This window comes from Rhizophagus irregularis, chromosome 26 (genome assembly GCF_026210795.1).
Source record: "Rhizophagus irregularis chromosome 26, complete sequence".
Lineage (NCBI taxonomy): Eukaryota > Fungi > Glomeromycota > Glomeromycetes > Glomerales > Glomeraceae > Rhizophagus > Rhizophagus irregularis.
Genome location: NC_089454.1, coordinates 918704 through 938200, shown reverse-complemented (window position 1 = coordinate 938200; position 19497 = coordinate 918704). Strand labels below are relative to the sequence as shown.

Sequence of the window (19497 nt, the reverse complement as noted above, 5' to 3'; positions counted from 1 at the left end):
TGCATATGAAAAAAGATGATGATATAAATTAATTTAATGTTTCTATACAATTTTAAAATGCCTGTAACATAATTAAAAAAAATAAATTTTTTTTTTTCTATAAATTGTAAGATAAAAATTATATACAAAAATAAAAAGGTAATGGAATAATTTGAAAATGAGGGTGTCGGTTTTAGATGTTTTTTTTTTTTTTTAAAAAAAAAAGGTCAAGCGAGACCTTTTTTTAGAAAAAGGGTATCTTTTTTTGTTCTGATACTGTTACAGGTTTAAATCTTAACTTTTTCTTTCTTCTTTCTTATTTCTTAAGAAAAAAAGAAAAAATAAGGGAAGATCCAAATTTTTATAATAAAAATAAAAAAGGAAATTTTGATTCGAAAAAATTTAAATTTATCGAAACATACGCGTTTGTTCCCACCCATATCTGAAAAGAAAAGAAAAAAAAATGAAAATGACGAAAAAAAAGAAAAAGAAAAAAGAAAAATAAAATGTCCGTTTAATTAAACTAAATGTATTGTACATATATATTAAAAAAAGAAATTTACGATAATAAAAAAAAATAATAAATCTTTTTAGAGTACCAAACTGGTTTAATAACTTTGAAGTATTGCTGTTGGGTTCAATATTTTTACGCCTTCTACTTCACCATCGTATCTAGTTTTCTTGACAGGTCTTCCTAAACGATGAACTCTAAGATGTCGTCGCATATTACTTTGTACGGAGAATTTTCTTCCACATCCAGGTTCTGTACATACAAAAGGTTTCTCACCTGTGTGTGAATAAATATGAATTCGAAGTGAACTTGGACGTGAAAATCTCTTTGAACAATATGGACATTGATATCTATTTCCTGATCCGCTTGGTAATATTTGTCCTACAAGACCTTTTTGACCGAATTTGGCTGGTAACGGTAATCCCATGGTTGGAGTATTTAATCGTGTAAGAGAATGTGGGGATATGGTAGATTTACGGTCATAAGAAGGGATTGGAATTTGTTGAATGGCTGAAGTGAATGAAGAATATCTTTGAACTGGCTGTATATAAGGATTATAATTAGATACGGAATGTTGTTGATGGTAAGTATTCATTACTGGAGCGGATGTTGAATAAACTGAGGAAGGTTTATTAGCGTAACAACTACATTGTTGATGTTGAGATACGTCATGTCTTTGAACTTGAGCTCCGTAAGAATCGAATAAAGATTGTTGATGTGAGGTAGCCATATCGGGAGATTCTGGTGGGGAAAGTAAGGATTTAATATTACTAGGATGAGGATTATTTGAAGAGATATTCATAGCTTGCTTATTATGCGCGTTAATGGCAGCAAGATGATGAGCATCTGGATTTGATTGAGAAGCAACATGATGATAAGAAGTGCCATTAGGATCCATTGTAGTTGGATGTGAAGGAGTGTAACCAAATGAAGGTCCTAAATATATATTATTTATATAAAATTAGTTAATTATTCAAGAATGAAAATATATATTATATATATATTTTTTTTTTAGAAAAAAAAAAAAAAAAGTAGTTTACCGTGACTATCATCAATAGTAGGAGAGTCAAGAAGGAATTTAATTGAAGGAAGGCAAGTTTTTGATTCCATATTGAAAACTTAATAAAATATAATTTTTTTTTTCTACTTGATTTTTTTTTTGAAATAATAAAAAAAAGAATTTTTTTTTTTTTAATATATATTATATAATAAAAGAAATTGATATATTGTTATTGATCAAAAATAATTATCTTCGATTTCTCATATATATATATTTGTATATATGTGTAATATATACATATAATAATTATATATAAATAAAATTTTCAACTCTAATAAAAAAAAGTTGAAAAGAAAATAATCATAATAAAAAAATAAATAAAATAATATATATATATATATTGACAGTTGCTTTAATTCCGCAACAAATAATATTTTAGAACCTGAGAACAGTCTAAATGCAAAGAACAGACGGATTTACTCGAACAAAATTTTCTATGACAACAATAAATTGTTGAGTGTATAGGTCACCGTGTTGTTGAAAGTTTTTGTGAGTCTGGTCTATTTATATTGAATGTAGGAAATTTTTGTGTGACAAATTATTCAAATTTACAAAATATATATAAATAATTATATTACTAAAAAATTTTTAAACTAACAGTTATATATATATATAATACATTACATATTTATATATATATACATGTGTATATATGTAAATGTAATATATCTTCGGGTAATTTGTATTCTTTACATGTATATATGTGTATATATACATATATATATATATACACACACATATATATATTATATAATCTAAAATTATCCGGTTATTGAATCGCGCATTATAAGATCGGCATAAATAATTTAACTACTCAAATCTTATTTTGAAGATTCTCGGAAAGCAGTAAAATCAAATAATTATAAAAAGAAGGAAATGCTATACAATAATCGACAATAGGCTAATCTTCATGTGATTAGCGTCACTCGAGATCATCAAAAGAGGCTTGATTGAAATTGGCTTTGTTGGTTTCCCGATTGGATGACTCAATAATATATTTTAATTAAACAAATAAATTTACTTATTTTACTTATTTTATCTTTTAGGAAAAAAAAGATCCTTTTTGTATCTACTAAAGATTTCTTTGTTTATGATTGATTAATTTTTTTTGATGACGGAATAGTCCGATTAATGTGATCTTTAAATACCGGTCATGTGCTATTTTTTTTCAATTTTTTTTTATTTTATTTTTATTTTTATTTTTTTTTCATTTTAATATCCAGAAAAATGAAAAATTAAAACCAAAAATCTACAGGAGAATGAATTTTATAGGAGGAATATATATTTAATATATATATATATTTTTTTTTTATATCCGACAAAAAAAATTAATATGAATCTTGATTATATGAAACTCATAATTTTACCATGTGTTTAATTGTGAGTTCATGAAATTTTTTGACTTTTTATTCTTGATTATTTTAAGATTAGTTTTTTTTTTAAAAAAAAAAAATTTTGATACTTTTTTTTTTTTTTGATCATCAAATCAGATGATGTCATATTTATTTTTACGTAATTAATTTGTGATTAATTATTTTAATTTATAGAATTTTTACAGGAAATATTTATGGGTAATACAACCTGAAAAAGTTGTTTATAAATGAAGTTTATCTTCATAATATTTTAGTCACGTTTATATTAAGAAGAAGAAAAATTAATAAATATTGTTTTCTTATAACGAAAATATATAATTCATAATATTTACATGAAAAAATTTTACACGTAAAATAAATATTTATTTTGATAGAATCTTTATATCGTTATTCTATTTAAATTTCGTACAACTATAAAATCAAATTAAAATGCGAAATAAATATTATTATTTCTATATTCCGGATCATCCGTAAACTATCCGAAATAAAAAAGAGATCAAAGTCTTCGAAATGTTATTTGATCACCAGATTAGGGTAGTATTAGGGTAAGTATTAGGACAGTAAAGTATTAAAAATAGTATTAGGATTAGAAAGAATGAAATCAGATATTCCAAACAATAATCTTCAAAACAAATACACCAAAATTATTAACGTATATATGATACATATGGTACGTATATATATAATTTCAATGATCTGGGTTCTTATATTGTACTTCCGCGTGTATTGATTAAACGTCATTCAAAGTAAACAAAACGTAAATCAAGAAAAAATAAAACATAAAGTAGATCGGAAAGATGCGATTGTAAAAGGGTAAAATCGGACGAAAGTAATGCTACACGATAAGATTTTTAATCAAACAAGTAATTTCATTCGTTCTGATTTTTAACTCCTCTCCGGAAACAAACAAACGAGAAAAAAATTCTTTCCTTTTAAAGGGGTCAAATTTTAATATTCCAACAAAAATATTTGATCACAAAGGAATGGAATGGCTGAATTGAGTGAATACTTTAAATAAGTTAATTTTATGGGATCTCCCTATAAATCATGGTCCCCTTCTTTTATGACAAAAAAAAAAAAAAAACAACATTCATTTGATCCTCATAAAAAAACTCAGATCTTCCAGACATAAAAAGATCTACCAAATCCATTCAACAATGGGAAGATCCTTGCATTGGGACTTCTTTTCTTGGAATTTTAATGATCTTGGAAGTTTTGTAATACTTTATTGTTATTTAAATAAAGAAAGAGAAAATAACTGAAAAGTACAATACTTTTTAATTATAATTATATTTAATACTAACGAATTTTACTTTTGATTCTAAGTTTTCTATAAATGACTTTTATGGGTTTAGTTTTAAAAAAATAATAATAAGACTACAATAACTTTTTTTCATATATTATAATCAAAAATGGAGATTCAATAAAAAAAAAATTTCATCGTGTCACTTATGTAGATCCCGAAAGATTATCCGTTTACATATTAATAAGTTGGTCAGGTTAAAATTTAAATAATTTATGTAATTTTTATCATCAAGTTTCGGTAAATTATCATGTTATTTTCTTTCTTTCTTTTTTTTGGTTCGTAGTCCGTTAGTTGATTTCCGAAACGAAAGATGATCATCATTTTACAATATATTTTATATTATATAAATTCATATGTACTATGTACATCATTTTTATATAGTAAGGATTTTAGGAAATGATCTTCGTGATAATTAAAATTACAGAAACTTTCCCCATTTTCCGGTGATCTTGAAGAACCAATAGGACCAATCCGTCAAAGACATGATTGCTTATCTCATGATAAAAAAATGAAACTTGGTCTCTTTTTTCCTAAAAAAAAAAAAATATATATATATATAATGATTATTTATTTATTCTTTTTATCGCGTAGATTTGCAAAAATTTCCGGTCAACCAATAAAATGCATATTATTATATTAATAATTGGATTAGTGTACCTATCATAAATTAAGGGTCGGGAAATCATTCGGATTTCGGATTGTACCAAAAAAAATTTTACGACAGGTCATATATAAAAAATAATCCAAAAAAAAAAAAATACAAAAAAAAATACAAAAAAAAATTTTTTTTTATTTATTTTTTTTTCTTATTTTTTTTTTTTACATTTCCTAATTAATAATCCCGATATTATTAAAATGAAATAAAAAATTATATATGAAGGATTCACAAATTGGTGCCCAAATATGCAAAAGAAAACCGCTTAAAAGAATAACAATTTAATTAAGATCAACATTAAAAAATCATGTCACATTTGAATTTACTTTTTGAGAAAATAAAAAAAAGGGAGAAAAAAAAATAATAAATAAATAGAGAATCATATATATAATGTTTTTAGCTTAGTTTAAATGTTTTTGTAATCATTTTTAAGCAAAAAAAAAATTTTTTTAAGCCTTATGATTTATTATCAAATCTTATTGTTTAAAACTAATATTATTATTTAATTAGGAATCTTGTTCTATTTTAAAAGATCTATGGGATTAAAAAAAAATGATTTCATATGATTTAAAATACTTTTTAATAAAAAAAAAAATATGTATATTTTAAACGAAATTCTCCCATTAAGATATATTTTAGATTAATAAACCATTTAATCACTCATAAAACAATGTTTAATCGATCCAATGACAATTTTTTTTTTTGTACACTTGTACAGCATCTTTCTTTTTTCTTCTTCTTCAATAAAAATGATTGATAAAATATTATAATATATATATAAATTTATCGGACATAATTTCGGTATAAATCCGTAATACCCGTAATCCCGTTATTCCGTTATCGGTTGTATGCCGAAATGTTTCTCTGTTTACTTTATTCATGTTTTTAATTATTGGTATAAAATTTTGTGTAAATGGTCAATTTTTTTTAATAATAAAGAAAACATATACCATTAGTAATTTGTTTCTTACATAGCTAACGATAATAATTGGTTTCTTCAACATAATTTTTATTCATCTCGTGATTAACTTTAGGTTTTCCAAAGATAAATTTAATGCAAATATAACTATGATCATATGATCATGAGTATTCATCCTTTCGGTATTTGGTTTTAACGATCCTGTGACTTAAAAAAGTCATATGACTGAATGGGTTAAGCGGCAAAATATGATACCTTTGGGTAAATATTATACACTTGTATAATAAGGTTCAAAAAAATCAAATAAGGGCAATAGCTCATTCACATAATTCGAACTAATGATTTTTAATCCATTTATTTATTTTTTTTTTTCTTATTCCAATGGATCTTTATTTGAATTAAAGTTCCTATAATGTGCAGTTAATGTACATACGGCTTAATATTATCTATCATAAATGGTAATACGTTAAAACGTGACTTTAATTATTTCTTATTATAAATTCGGGCCAAAATTATAAAATATAACTCAGGCCGAAAATTAATCAAATGCACCATATGCATTATCATATGACTTAATGAGGATTTACAGGTTTTTTTAAAACAATAGGAATTACTATTCAAATAATTTTACATTGTTTTTTTTTTTTTAAAGAACAATATTTTTGGTTTCGAGGCGTAATATTTTTTTATTTGAACGGTTAAGTTCGAGGGCGTATTAAATATAGTAATGTTGAATGAATAAATGATAATTTTTTACGTACTTAGTACGTACTTTAATAAGATCTATTATAGTTATATCCATTCTGTAATTGGGTTATGTATTGTTTGCATTCAGCTTGTTATTATCCGGTTTCAATAATAATAATAAAGTTAAAATATCAAACAAATAATCTTGTTTTAATGTTTCAACCCCCTGTAAAAAAAAAAATCATTTTTTTTTTCAAATTATTTCCGCCAATATAAAATTGCATGATCGTCATAATTTAAGCCAGCCGTGTAATTTTTTCATGATTTAAGGTTTAATAAATTCCCCTACTGAACAATAAAAAACATGAAATAAAGAATTTTACGAATATGGTTAGATAAAATTTGATTGGTGTAATAATAAAAAATCGCAGTTTCGTAAGTCAGTTTGACAAGTTAAATATTATAAAAAACGTTATAATGTGTTATAATGTGTTATAACGTGTTATAATTATTGGATAGAATATCTATCGTGATATTTACCAAATAACTGCGTTATTATGTTATTTATGCAACTAAATGGGAGCATGCTGCTTTTGACATTAAGTAAAGGTACAAATAAATATAAATTATTATTTGCTTATTAATAATTTTTTTTTTTTTGACGCATTACATCATTCAAACATATGTTAGTTTTTATAGATTATTCTGGTTACTATACTAAAAAAAGATAGTTTGTTCGAGTTTATTGAAAGCATGATCTTGGGCGTCTGCATAATAACAGTGAAAATACGATTAATACAATATTCATGTGATGTTACAATTACAAATTACTTTATAATTACTCGGCTAGTCGGCTAGTATACCCTTTCATACTCGGTTAGTTAACCGTTCATGTGGTTTTAACTTTTAACCGTTCATGTTTCCAAATTTTTCCGTACGAGAATTTGAATTTTGATTCTTTGTTTCTTTGTTCCAAAATACTGTATGTATTACGTTACTAATAATATTATACAGTATTATTGTCTCAGTCGATTAGGAATATGCGGGATTTTAATGACTTATGGAACATCCCAATATTAAAAACATTATTAGTAACATTAATTCCTATTTGTTACCGCAGTATTCAACTATAACTCCAGTTATTGGATATTGGGGATATCTGTCGAAAACTCAATAACTATTTAATGTTTCCAATCTTTTTGTGTAATATCGATATGTTTGTTCTCTTTGTTCTATTGACAAATGAAATGATAATAAAAGTGTAACACATAAATTACCCATTCCGGTTATAATAGTTCACAATACGACTAATGCGTTAATACGCGTATATCTTATGGAAGGTATTTACCATATATCGACGAGCCGTTAATTACCCGAGTCTACCCGGGTAAATTACTATTTACCCAATAAATAATATTATCGTGTTAAACATCCCTTGAAAATGCGTTACTCAAATAGATTTGTTAATCTTTCCGTCTTTCTTTTTTTTTTAAAAAAAAAGCAAAAAAAGCGATTATCTTTCAGACTAAAAAGTAACATTTAAATTTTTAATTTTACACGTATCACAATAAAAATGTCGAAATTTTCCGATTATAATTTTAGCTTCTTGATTTTAATTCTTTTTAGTTTAAATCAGATTATTTCACTCAATTCACGTGTATCCATTGAAAAATATCTTTTACCATTTAGTTTATTAAGAATCCCAATTTCAGTAATTATTATTTATTTGTTTATTTCACCCATTTTCAGAAATTGATATTATCATTCTTTTGAGTATCAGCTCAGATCCTTCAACCAAATTTGGTGAATTAAAAATTGAAATTAGCCAATGAATTGTATGTTTATCGTATCACTAAAATTTATTACAAATTAACTCCTCCAATAATTGAAAAATTCTGGAAGATTTTTTTCGATCACATCATCGATTATAAAAATAAAAATGAATTAAAAATTAAATTGTCCAGTTAAAAACTCTAATTATATATATCGTGATTATAAGATATCATTGATTGAATTGATTGTATTTGATTGTATTGATTGTAAAATCAAACAGTAAATACTCGATTGTTATATAAATATCCTTCTCTTTTTTTTTTTTGGTAAAATAATTATTATCATTCAATTATTTCAAAATACTTTGAATTATTCCAAATTACTTCAAAATATTTCAAGATTTGGATTATTCTAAATTACTTCGAATTATTCCAAATTACTTCAAATTACTTCAAAATATTTCAAATTACTTCAAATTACTTCAAAATATTTCAAAATACTTCAAAATACTTCAAAATATTTCAAAATACTCCAAAATACTTCAAAATACTTCAAATTATTTCAAAATACTTCAAAATACTTCAAATTATTTCAAAATACTTCAAAATACTTCAAATTATTTCAAAATACTTCAAAATACTTTTAAATTATTTCAAAATACTTAAAATACTTTAAATTATTTCAAAATACTTCAAAATACTTCAAATTATTTCAAAATACTTCAAAATACTTTAAATTATTTCAAAATACTTCAAAATACTTCAAATTATTTCAAAATACTTAAAATACTTTAAATTATTTCAAAATACTTCAAAATACTTTTAAATTATTTCAAAATACTTAAAATACTTTAAATTATTTCAAAATACTTCAAAATACTTCAAAATACTTAAATTATTTCAAAATACTTCAAAATACTTCAAATTATTTCAAAATACTTCAAAATATTCCAATATGTCCGAAAAAATAAAAGAACTTGAGCCAACGATTCAATTATCTTCAACACTTTCTAATGATGAAGGGAACACGTTTTTAGAAAGTCAACAAAATCATGATATTGAAAGTCAACAAAAAAATGAACCAATTAATAATGATTCTAATTCCTCTTCAACATCTTCAATGAAAAATTTTTACGTAATTGCAAGTGGTTATTTACTTTTCACTTTAACAGACTCAGGATTACGAATGATCATTCTATTTCAATTATATAATTTAAAATATAACGTGAGTAATTAAAATTTTTTAATTAATTTATAAAAAAACTAATGTTAATATAATTTAATAAATGAAGATTTTCTTTTTTTAGGCTTTACAAATATCTTTGATGTTTACGTTATATGAATTTTGTGGGGTTGTTACAAATCTGGTTGGAGGTATTCTCGGATCTCGAATGGGTTTAAGATTTTGTCTTCTCATTGGACTTGTATTTCAGATAATGGGAATTGGATTACTTTGTGGATTAAGAATAGATTGGAGTAAAACAATTGTAATAATATATATTATTATATCACAAGGATTTAGTGGTATAGCAAAAGATTTGGTAAAATTGGGAGGAAAATCTGTAACAAAATTAGTAACAAAGGACGAAAATGAATCACATCAATCAAAACTTTTTAAATTGGTAGCTTGGCTTACCGGTGCAAAGAATTCAATTAAAGGGGCAGGATTCTTTTGGGGTGCACTTTTATATAGATTTATAGGATACATACCATCTTTATTGGTTTTATTGGTAATGAATTTAATTGTTATTCCTCCTGCTTTATTTTATCTTGATCATACATTGGCTGTCAGTAAATCAAAGAAAAAATTAACATTAAAAGAAATTTTTAATAAGGCAAGTATTAATAATAACTTTTCCGATCTCGCTTTTACTCATTGTAATAACAATTTTTATTTATTTATTTAGGGAAGGAATGTAAACATTTTATCATTAGCTAGAATGTTTTTATTTGGATCACGAGATTTATGGTTTGAAGTTCCGGTGCCTTTGTTCTTGAGAGGTCCAATTGGATGGTAAGTATATAATTTATATGATACATCTTTGATTTTATATTTCTAATTTGATGTTTTATTTTTTTAGGTCATATCTTGAAACAGGGGCATTCTTGGCCGGATGGGTAATGTTTTATGGTGCAATTCAATCAAGTACACCTCAATTAATTTTAAAACCAGCTCGAATTTATCCCGTAAAATCAGGAAAAATTCTTGTTCCATTCACAATCATTCTTTTGGTTATAACAATTGGGATCGCATTTGGACTTCAATTTATCGATATTACAACACAACGTACACCTTTAATTATATTAATGATAGTCGGATTATTTATATTTTCATTTATTTTCGCAATAAATTCTTCAATTCATTCATTTCTTATATTAGCATATTGTCATAGAGATAAAGTTGCTATGAATGTTGGATTTTATTATATGGGAAATTCCATAGGAAGATTACTTGGATTAATTATTGGTGGTGTATTATTTACTTATCTTAACTTGGCAGCTTGTTTATGGTTTTCAGTAGGAGCTCTCATTTTATGTACTATAACAAGTATATTCTTAGGACCTGTACCTGAAGATGAAATTAATGATTCTTAAAAGTATATTATAATTTATTTTAATGTAGCATAATTGTAAATTTATGTATTAAATGGATCTTATATCACGTTTTAAAATATTCTATATTTTGAACTTTATCGCATTTTGAATGTTCTATATTTTAAACTTCACTTTATCGCATTTTGAAATGTTCTATATTTTGAATTTTATCGCATTTTGAAATGTTTTATATTTTGAACTTATCGCATTGGAAATGTTCTATGTTTTGAAGTTTATTGCATTTTGAAATGTTTTATATTTGAACCTATCGCATTTGAAATGTTCTATATTTTGAACCAACCGCATTTGAAATGTTCTATATTTTGAACCAACCGCATTTGAAATGTTCTATATTTTGAACCTACCGCATTTGAAATGTTCTATATTTTGAACCTACCGCATTTGAAATGCTCTATATTTTGAACCTACCGCATTTGAAATGCTCTATATTTTGAACCAACCGCATTTGAAATGTTCTATATTTTGAACCTATCGCATTTTGAAATATTCTATATTTTGAACTTTATCGCATTTGAAATGTTCTATGTTTTGAAGCTTATCGCATTTTGAAATGTTCTATATTTTGAACTTATCGCATTTTGCAATGTTTTTATATTTGAACTTTATCACGTCTTAAAATGTCTATATTTCGAACTTTTATCACATTTGAAATGTCTATATTTTAATTACTCTGATGTTTATATAAATTACTTTATCGAACTGAATCATCAATCATCACATTTACCTATACATTATAATTACGTTCTATTAACCAGAACTTCATCAAAACGCTCCCTATAAAACCGCTCATCATACAAATTCGGAGTCTGATATCTCCGAATTTTCACACTCCAACTTCATTTATTTTTCTTGTAAGAATGAAATTTAGGTGTTCAATTAAGTTTCCTACTTTATTTTATCAACTATTTAAAAAAAATTATTAAAACAAAAAAGAACATTAATTAGGATGTATCAACTCCCTAATTCCCTTAGTTACCTTAATTACTAATTTAATCTTTATTTCAACAATTCTTATTACAAATTTCTTTAATTTTTTTTTTTTTCGCTCAGTAAATGTCTTTCACATGCTTAAAAATATATTCGAAAAAAAGAAAATATTTTCTGACATCGAGCGACATGCAACATTTTTTTGACACGAATATTTAAGGGGGGTTTCATACTTTTACTCACCCCTAAAAAAAGGAGATTTACAAAATCTCCTCATATCTAATCAATATTATGAAATTATTTTATTTCAACAGATATGCGCCTGATTTCATTGTATAGTCAACAATAGATGAACTATCCTATGAAATCTCAATCGATGTAAAAAGAAGTGTTAAATGTTGTTAATGCAAAGATGAAATTTATCATATCTTAATGTCGCAAATAAGGGAATAAAATTAATGATCCCACCTCTAATTCTTCCTAAGCAAAATACCGACTCCAATCCCGAATCTCTAAAAAAGATACAGCTGCTTAATTTATTCTGAACCTTGATAAACTTTTATCAGCCTATAATAAACCTGCCTTGCTTCGCTCTCTGTTTGTAACGGTTTTAGTGCTGATTGATTTTCAAGATGATGGAACTTGAAGAACTTGAAGATAGGTAATTTGTGATATTTGATATTGATAATAATATTATCATTACAGATAGGACAAATGAGCAAAGAATTTCATAGTGAGAAATTTCCAAAAGAAGTTTTGTCCCACGAACGAACAATGGATAACGTCAGGATTCCGTCCAAATCGGTCCAATCATTATCATTATTATTTCTAAAGGATTTTAAAGAATAAACAGGAGTACACATTCAATAATTACAAACTCTTATCATATTTACAGTATTAACGAAAAATAAACGGATTTAAAATTTGGAAATTGGTGTTAATGTTTTGTTTAAAGATACTATGTATTATAATATGTAATTACCGTATTATTCCGTAAGATCATAATAGATGAAATAGGAGAGATACATCAAATACATTATCAATATTTACTTATTATTGAATTATCTCGGTTTGAACATCCAAAATATTTAAAGAACCACCAAAGTAAATATTTATTGACAATCATTAATCATTCAATTTGGATTGGTTTTATATTGATGATCAAACAACTTTTTGAACATTATATATATATGATTATTAATTATCTTACAAATAAAATTTGTAAGATTCTATTGCATATAGAATATATATGGTGTAAATGATAAAATTGTACAGATTGTACTACGGATCTACTTTTCTCGAGACTGCTAAATAAAGTGTTTTAAAATAACTAGGAATAGAAAAATGCATTCTCATTTTGTTATTTATTGTTTTATAATCAATTAGTAAATATAAATCATGTAATCAAGTTATTATTAACAAACAAATTTAAAAAGAGTATTCTAGAACCAGTATAAAAAAAAAAACGTGACAAAAGGAATAGTATCATTTTTTTTTTTCTTCTTTTTATTTTCAATTTTCAAAAAAGAAAAAAGAATACTAGAATATATAATTTTTTTTTTAAAAAAAAATCAAATAAAGAAGTAAGCAATAAAGAATAAAGCTACTTCAACCTTAGGATACATATATAATAAAAAATATTAAATTTTACGTACGTATTTGAAAAGAATAAATTAAAAAAAAGTAATAGTAATAGAGCTATATAATATTTGTTATTATTTTAATTGATCTTAATTCCTTAAACCTAAAAGATTATTTTGAAGATTTACAAAAGAAATTTATTAATCTCTTTCATGTATATATAATAAGTGAGGTTATAATCGGAGTTAACGTTATAATCGGAGTTAATGTTTATATGTTATATCGTAGAGGGATAATATATACATACAATATATATATATATATATATATATATTTGTTGGATGATAAAAACTTTTTTGTCAGTATTTTTCTCTTTCTTTCTATTTGTATTTTGTAATAAAATCTAAAATTGGAGATTCTAAACGAAAAAGAAAAGAGAGATAGGATTAAATTAATTTGATCATAACTCGTAATTTTGTAAAATCAACAACAACCAAAAAAAAAAATAATTTTACATGAAGATTTTATTTGTAATAAGGCAACAATTGTGTTTTTTTCTGGTAAAGTAAGTAATTTATGTTGTAAAATCATTCTAATAGCGGCGTTCCAATCTTGTTGATTTCCTACGAAAACAGCTTCCCTGACGACTAATGCTATAAGACGAGCACGATTTGTTTCGTTTTCTGATACTTCTATTATTTCACTATCGTCTGATGAAGGAGATGATATATTTTTATTTGTAGTAGACATTATGGCAATAAACTAGTCTAGATGAGTTATATATAAAGGAAAATACAAAATCATTTTAAGCCAGATTTTCAAAACCATAAAAAATTGTAAACTTACTTGCATGTTTTTTGTTTTTTTGGCGAAAGGAAAGTTTGTAGTATTAAAAAAAAAGTGGCGTTGCCGGAAATAAATAAAAAAAAAAATGATGAAAAATTTCACTCTTATATTTTTAACTTATTAAATGAATGAAAAGCAAAACCAAAAAGAGAAAATTTTAGGATAATTCGAGAGATAATGACTCTCCGAAATATCTGCATTCCATTTTTAAAAGGAAATTTGCCTTTTGAAAATTTTTAAATGAAAAGATCTAGACTCTTGAGAACCTTTTTGTTTATTGTGTTATTGTTTCTAGATTATATGATTATATATTTTATATTATTGTATCACGTTTATAAATTGTTTCCGCAGTACTTATTATTTATTGATAAAAATATATATATAACAATTGAAAATTTCGGAATAACAATTAAAATTTTTTTTTTAAAAAAAAAAAATTTTTATGTATTTATCTGTGTGAATGCGCCAAATTAACTTTGCAGACAGTTCTAGACCTAGTATTAAATAATATATAATATATAGTATAACTATATAATATAATATATATAAACATTTTTTTTTTAATTTAAATTCAAGTATTTTTACAAAAAAAGCAAAAAAAAAGAAGGTTGTCATAAAAGAAAAAAGAAAAGAAATTAAAGAAACCAATTTCCAATTAGAATATATTTCACCAAATTCGATAAAATTATTTTATTCCTGTGGAGTTTTGTTTCCATAACAAGAATTAAATGTTGTGTTATTTTTTTGGCGTGCGTTAGAATGATGGTCCAGACATTTCCTAAATATCAATAAAATCAATAAAAATCATTTTTCGCGATCTTATTTAAAAGATGTGTTAACCCATTCTATATTTTATTGGGTTATTTATCGTATATAATAAGACCATATATATATAATATATATACACATATATATACATACAATAATAAATATTTTTAAACATGTGGTAACATATGAGACGCGCCTAAACAATTAGCGAATGACAACTTTTAAATCAAATGAGAATAATTTATGTGTTATCTAATAGGGTCGAACTTTTTTCTCAGATTTCGTTCCTTTTTTAAGTCATTCAATGAATCTACATATTAGTTAAAATGATTATTATTTTTGTTCCTGATGTATTCGGTCTAGAATCATTAGAAATTTTTTTTTTATTGATTAGAAATTTTTGTGAAACATAACATTTAGATTGTTTCGATCAAATGGTTCCCTTTTTAGATTAGTTTAAATAACATTGTAACAGTGTGGCTGAAAAATATAATACAAGTGAAATTACAAGTCCGGAAAATGTCCGGATTCGCCCGGAAATGGTAAACTATAGAGTTCATTAAAGTACATTATGTTCCTGTCAATTTATGGATAATTTTTTCCCGATATCCGATAATAAATATAACAAACCAGGTTTAACCGGTCTAATAGAGCAGCTGATCATTGAAAACTCGTTTGAGATACATTCAATAAATTTACATAAATGTGACAAAACCTGTTAACTTTTGGGTCGTGTTATATCGTGATATATCGTGTCTTAGGTCAGCATTAACTACAGTATACAGTATTAGAAGTACCTTCAACATACACAGTATACAATATACAGAATTATGATACAACCATAGAAAGTATCACCAATTCGCTCTAGGTCTAGGGTATCTACACCATACTAAAAATTCTAATTGGGAAAAGCTGAGGCTCGACCAAAATTTTAATTTTTTTTTTTTGAAATTTCGGGTATAGTTATATACAGATTTATTTAACCTTTCATTTAACCTTTCATTTTACCTTTCAGGAAAAAAAAAATCTTGTTTATAAATTCAACAAGAACTTCTAAAATTTTTAAACAATTGTAACAGCCACCAAACTTATGGGTAAAAAAAAAATGTAAATTTTGATAATTTATAATTTTAATGCCTTTCTTTTATACATTTAGTATTTTATTAATATAATGCATTAGAAAAAAATTCTTCCTTTCAATGAATTCCTTACCCTAGAAAAAAATCGATTTTAAAACCTTAAAAAATTTTTTATTTGATCACATGATTTAAAATATGGGTTCATAGCCCCGACTTTCTCCGGTTTCAAACTTTAAAACTGCGCTTCTATTTTTGTGAAACAAAGTTCTATTTTAAGCTAAAATGTATCAGGTTCATCAAACTTGTTTGTAAAATTCGTTTTGTGATTTCAATACAAAGAATATATTAATTAATTAATTTTAAACCTTAACAAAGTATTTCTTTATAACCTATATATTAAATACGTTAATATTGTTTATGATGAAACATAATTTCGAAATCAATATTCTTAATATTCTTATAAATATAATCCTCATTTTTTACGATTCTTAAAATATCTCTCATAATATCTCTCATAATCTCCCTTCGAACTAAAACTTGTTGATCAAGTTAAACTTGTAAAATAATAAATCATATATTATACTTTTTCTTCGTCGAACGAAGGTATAACATTATACTACAACCCTTGTAATTAATTTGATTTTATAAAATGGGTAAACCAATCATTAGAAAGAATTCTTCAATTAATAACAATGTCACTTTATTTGAACTTTATAAAATACAAAAGAAAAAGTCTTCATTATCAAATAAATTATCGATTATAAGTTCCAAATGTTGGATAACAAATTCATCACTTATTAATAATCTTTCACCTACAACTTTATCTTTTGAAGATTCTTCATATATCGTAGATACTGATCCTTCAGATGATTTTTTTATTAACGAATTAGAACAACAAAATTTTGATAATACTATTAAAAATAATAAATCAACTTATCAAAAAGGTTTAAAGGATTTGAATTTGGCTTTTAAATATGATAAAGAAGAAAGATATGATGAAGCATATCCAATTTTTAAACAACATGCTGACGTAGGAAATGCTGAAGCTCAACTTAAAGTTGGAATTTATCTTCGAAATCGTTATGTTAATTCTATTGATACATTACATAGTGTTAAATATCTTAAAAAAGCTGCTTTACAAAATCTTCCCGAAGCTCAATATTTATATGGTACTGCAATTATAAATAGATTAGCTTTTGGTGAAAAAATTGAAAAAGGTTTAAATTATTTAAAAATGGCTGCCTTACAAAATCATATTTTAGCAATGGAAGATTTCGGTAAATATTTAAAAGAAGGAAAAATTATTAAAAAAGATATCTCACAAGGTGAAGAATTTATTAAAAAGGCATCACAATTAAAAAAGTTGAAATTATAAAAAAAATTATAATTTTATATTGTAAATTTTATCTTGCATACACTTAATAACATATAATAAATATTTTATGTAAAATTAAACATATAATTCAGTTATCATATTTATAAATTTATTGTTCTATCTCCGGTATCTCATATATTATTATTTTACAGTCTTTGATCATAAATTATAATTATTATTATTATGTCTATAATTTCTTTCCATACCATCTACATGTAACAAAATATGTTTTATATTCGTTAAATTCATCTATACATTGATTCATCATTTCATCATAATCTTCTGATGTTATTCCCAATCCACTACATTTTATATGATTCATTAACGCGGGTTTTATAGCATGCATTCTTGTAAATATATCATCTTTCGCAACTTCTCCTAATTTTCCTCCCCAACTCCCTGAATCATAAAAAGATTATGGTAAATAAATCCAATTTTAAAAGTGTGATATAAAAAGATGATGGTAAATAAACCCAATTTAAAAGAAGTGTGGTCCTTTAAAAAAAAATCATACCTGTTTCTATTATTTTTTCCTCATAAATAATATCTTCAAATAGATCTGTATCTCTCATAAAATCACCGAGAAGTGATGCAATGTTTGGATTACGTCCTATATTCGACATCATCTCGCATCCTTTAAATTATTAATGTTCTTCGTTAATTTACTGTATATATCAAATGAATTTTAATCAATATTTATACCGCAATTGACTTACTTAGATCTAATAATCTTTTCAAAATAGGTCCACAATTTTCACATAATTTATATTCTGCAATTTCAAGGTACCCTTTTTATTTTTATAAATAATTGATTAGTACACGGATTAAACAAAGTTTATATATATATATATACATATATTTCATACCTCCAGGTTTTAAAACTCTACCAACTTCTTTTATTACATATGTTCTCCATTGATTTTCATCAAAACTAGGGAACATGAATCTCATATGACAAAAATCAAATGTTTGATCTTTATGAGGAATACCATCAAGTATTTGACATTCTTGAAATATTGTATTCTTTGGTTTGATTTCTGAAGGAAAAATAGGTGAAATATCTAATCCATAAAATTTGGAATTTTTATAAGTTGTTGCCATATCTAAACACCAAGCGCCTGGACCGCATCCAACGTCTAGTACGTTACATCCGGATACCAATTGTTCGTGTATTGGGGAAGAAAAATTTGATTGCCATACGTCCCGTAACAAAAAATGTTCTAAATGCAAGCGATCGACTGTTTGGATATTATTATTATCATTAATTAATAAGATCAAGATCATAAATTATATAATTTATATTATATATATATTTATTTATTTATTTACTTTCAGTTTCATCATTTGGAAGATCATAATGTACGTCAGGCCAATTATGGAATCGCCTTCCTTCTATATATTTAAATTTTTTTGTGTTAAACTCATCTGAAGTTTTAGCTGATAATTGTTCCGTGCTTATAATTTGATAATTGTTATCGGTAGACTTTCTTTTTGCATGATTGATTTTTGAATTATTCGTTCCCATCTTTTTTTTTTTAATGTAAGTATGAGAAGTTGATGAAATAATAAAATAAAAGGAAAAGAAAGTGAAGGGTTAAAAATAAAATGAATGATAAAAATAAAAATAAAATAAAGAAAGAAAATAAAAAAAACTATAGATGGAAATTAATAAATTTCGTTATATATTTATACATCATTTTTTTTTGGTTTTATCTAATGTTTAACAAAAATAATGAATTGGTTTATCTTAATGCATGTTAACAAATAATAGTTTGTATCGTTATCTGTCAAATTTTTTTTTTTTTAAAGTTAGTTTTAATGACATATTTAAGGATTCCTTTTTTTAACCTTTTTTGCTTACATCATATTTTGTGATAGGAAATATCTGCAGTTAGAGATTATCGCTTATCATTATAATTTGACTTTTATTTTTCCAACGAATCGATTAAATCAAGATTTTTATCGTTAGGGGAATTAAAACGCTATTTATTTTTTTTCCCTTAAAAAGGAGAGTTATATTTAATTCGGGTAAACACGGTCAAA

General features: G+C 24.6%; 4 protein-coding genes across 4 annotated transcripts; 2 read left to right on the top strand and 2 right to left on the bottom strand.

Annotated features, from left to right (window-relative positions):
• Positions 1–9217: 9217 nt before the first annotated feature.
• On the top strand, positions 9218–10857 carry OCT59_017372 (uncharacterized protein; the record flags this gene model as incomplete). Its single annotated transcript, XM_066137444.1, has 4 exons — positions 9218–9487; positions 9570–10049; positions 10170–10276; positions 10344–10857. 4 exons carry the CDS (start codon positions 9218–9220, stop codon positions 10855–10857), a joined length of 1371 nt encoding a protein of 456 aa, XP_066004028.1.
• Positions 10858–13869: 3012 nt separating this feature from the next.
• On the bottom strand, positions 13870–14136 carry OCT59_017371 (uncharacterized protein; the record flags this gene model as incomplete). The annotated part of the gene is made up of 1 exon (XM_066137443.1): positions 13870–14136. One exon carries the CDS (start codon positions 14134–14136, stop codon positions 13870–13872), a length of 267 nt encoding a protein of 88 aa, XP_066004027.1.
• A 2248-nt stretch (positions 14137–16384) lies between these two features.
• OCT59_017370 (uncharacterized protein) lies at positions 16385–17551 on the top strand. Its single transcript, XM_025316711.2, has one exon. It carries the CDS (start codon positions 16729–16731, stop codon positions 17452–17454), a length of 726 nt encoding a protein of 241 aa, XP_025179921.2. The 5' UTR covers positions 16385–16728; the 3' UTR covers positions 17455–17551.
• On the bottom strand, positions 17536–19265 carry OCT59_017369 (uncharacterized protein). The gene is made up of 5 exons (XM_025316712.2): positions 18784–19265; positions 18321–18692; positions 18171–18242; positions 17969–18088; positions 17536–17853 (listed from the first exon to the last, which is right to left on the bottom strand). Exons 1-5 carry the CDS (start codon positions 18977–18979, stop codon positions 17642–17644), a joined length of 972 nt encoding a protein of 323 aa, XP_025179922.1. The 5' UTR covers positions 18980–19265; the 3' UTR covers positions 17536–17641.
• Between the last annotated feature and the right edge of the window lie 232 nt (positions 19266–19497).

Bases quoted from the DNA above. Each gene is read 5' to 3' on its own strand.
- OCT59_017370 (XM_025316711.2), top strand. From the start codon at position 16,729: ATGGGTAAACCAATCATTAGAAAGAATTCTTCAATTAATAACAATGTC.
- OCT59_017369 (XM_025316712.2), bottom strand. From the start codon at position 18,979: ATGGGAACGAATAATTCAAAAATCAATCATGCAAAAAGAAAGTCTACC. The intron at 18,693-18,783 runs GTAAATAAATAA...ATATCCAAACAG, and splicing joins TCCAAATGATGAAACTGAAA to TCGATCGCTTGCATTTAGAA. The intron at 18,243-18,320 runs GTATGAAATATA...AAAAATAAAAAG, and splicing joins TAGAGTTTTAAAACCTGGAG to GGTACCTTGAAATTGCAGAA.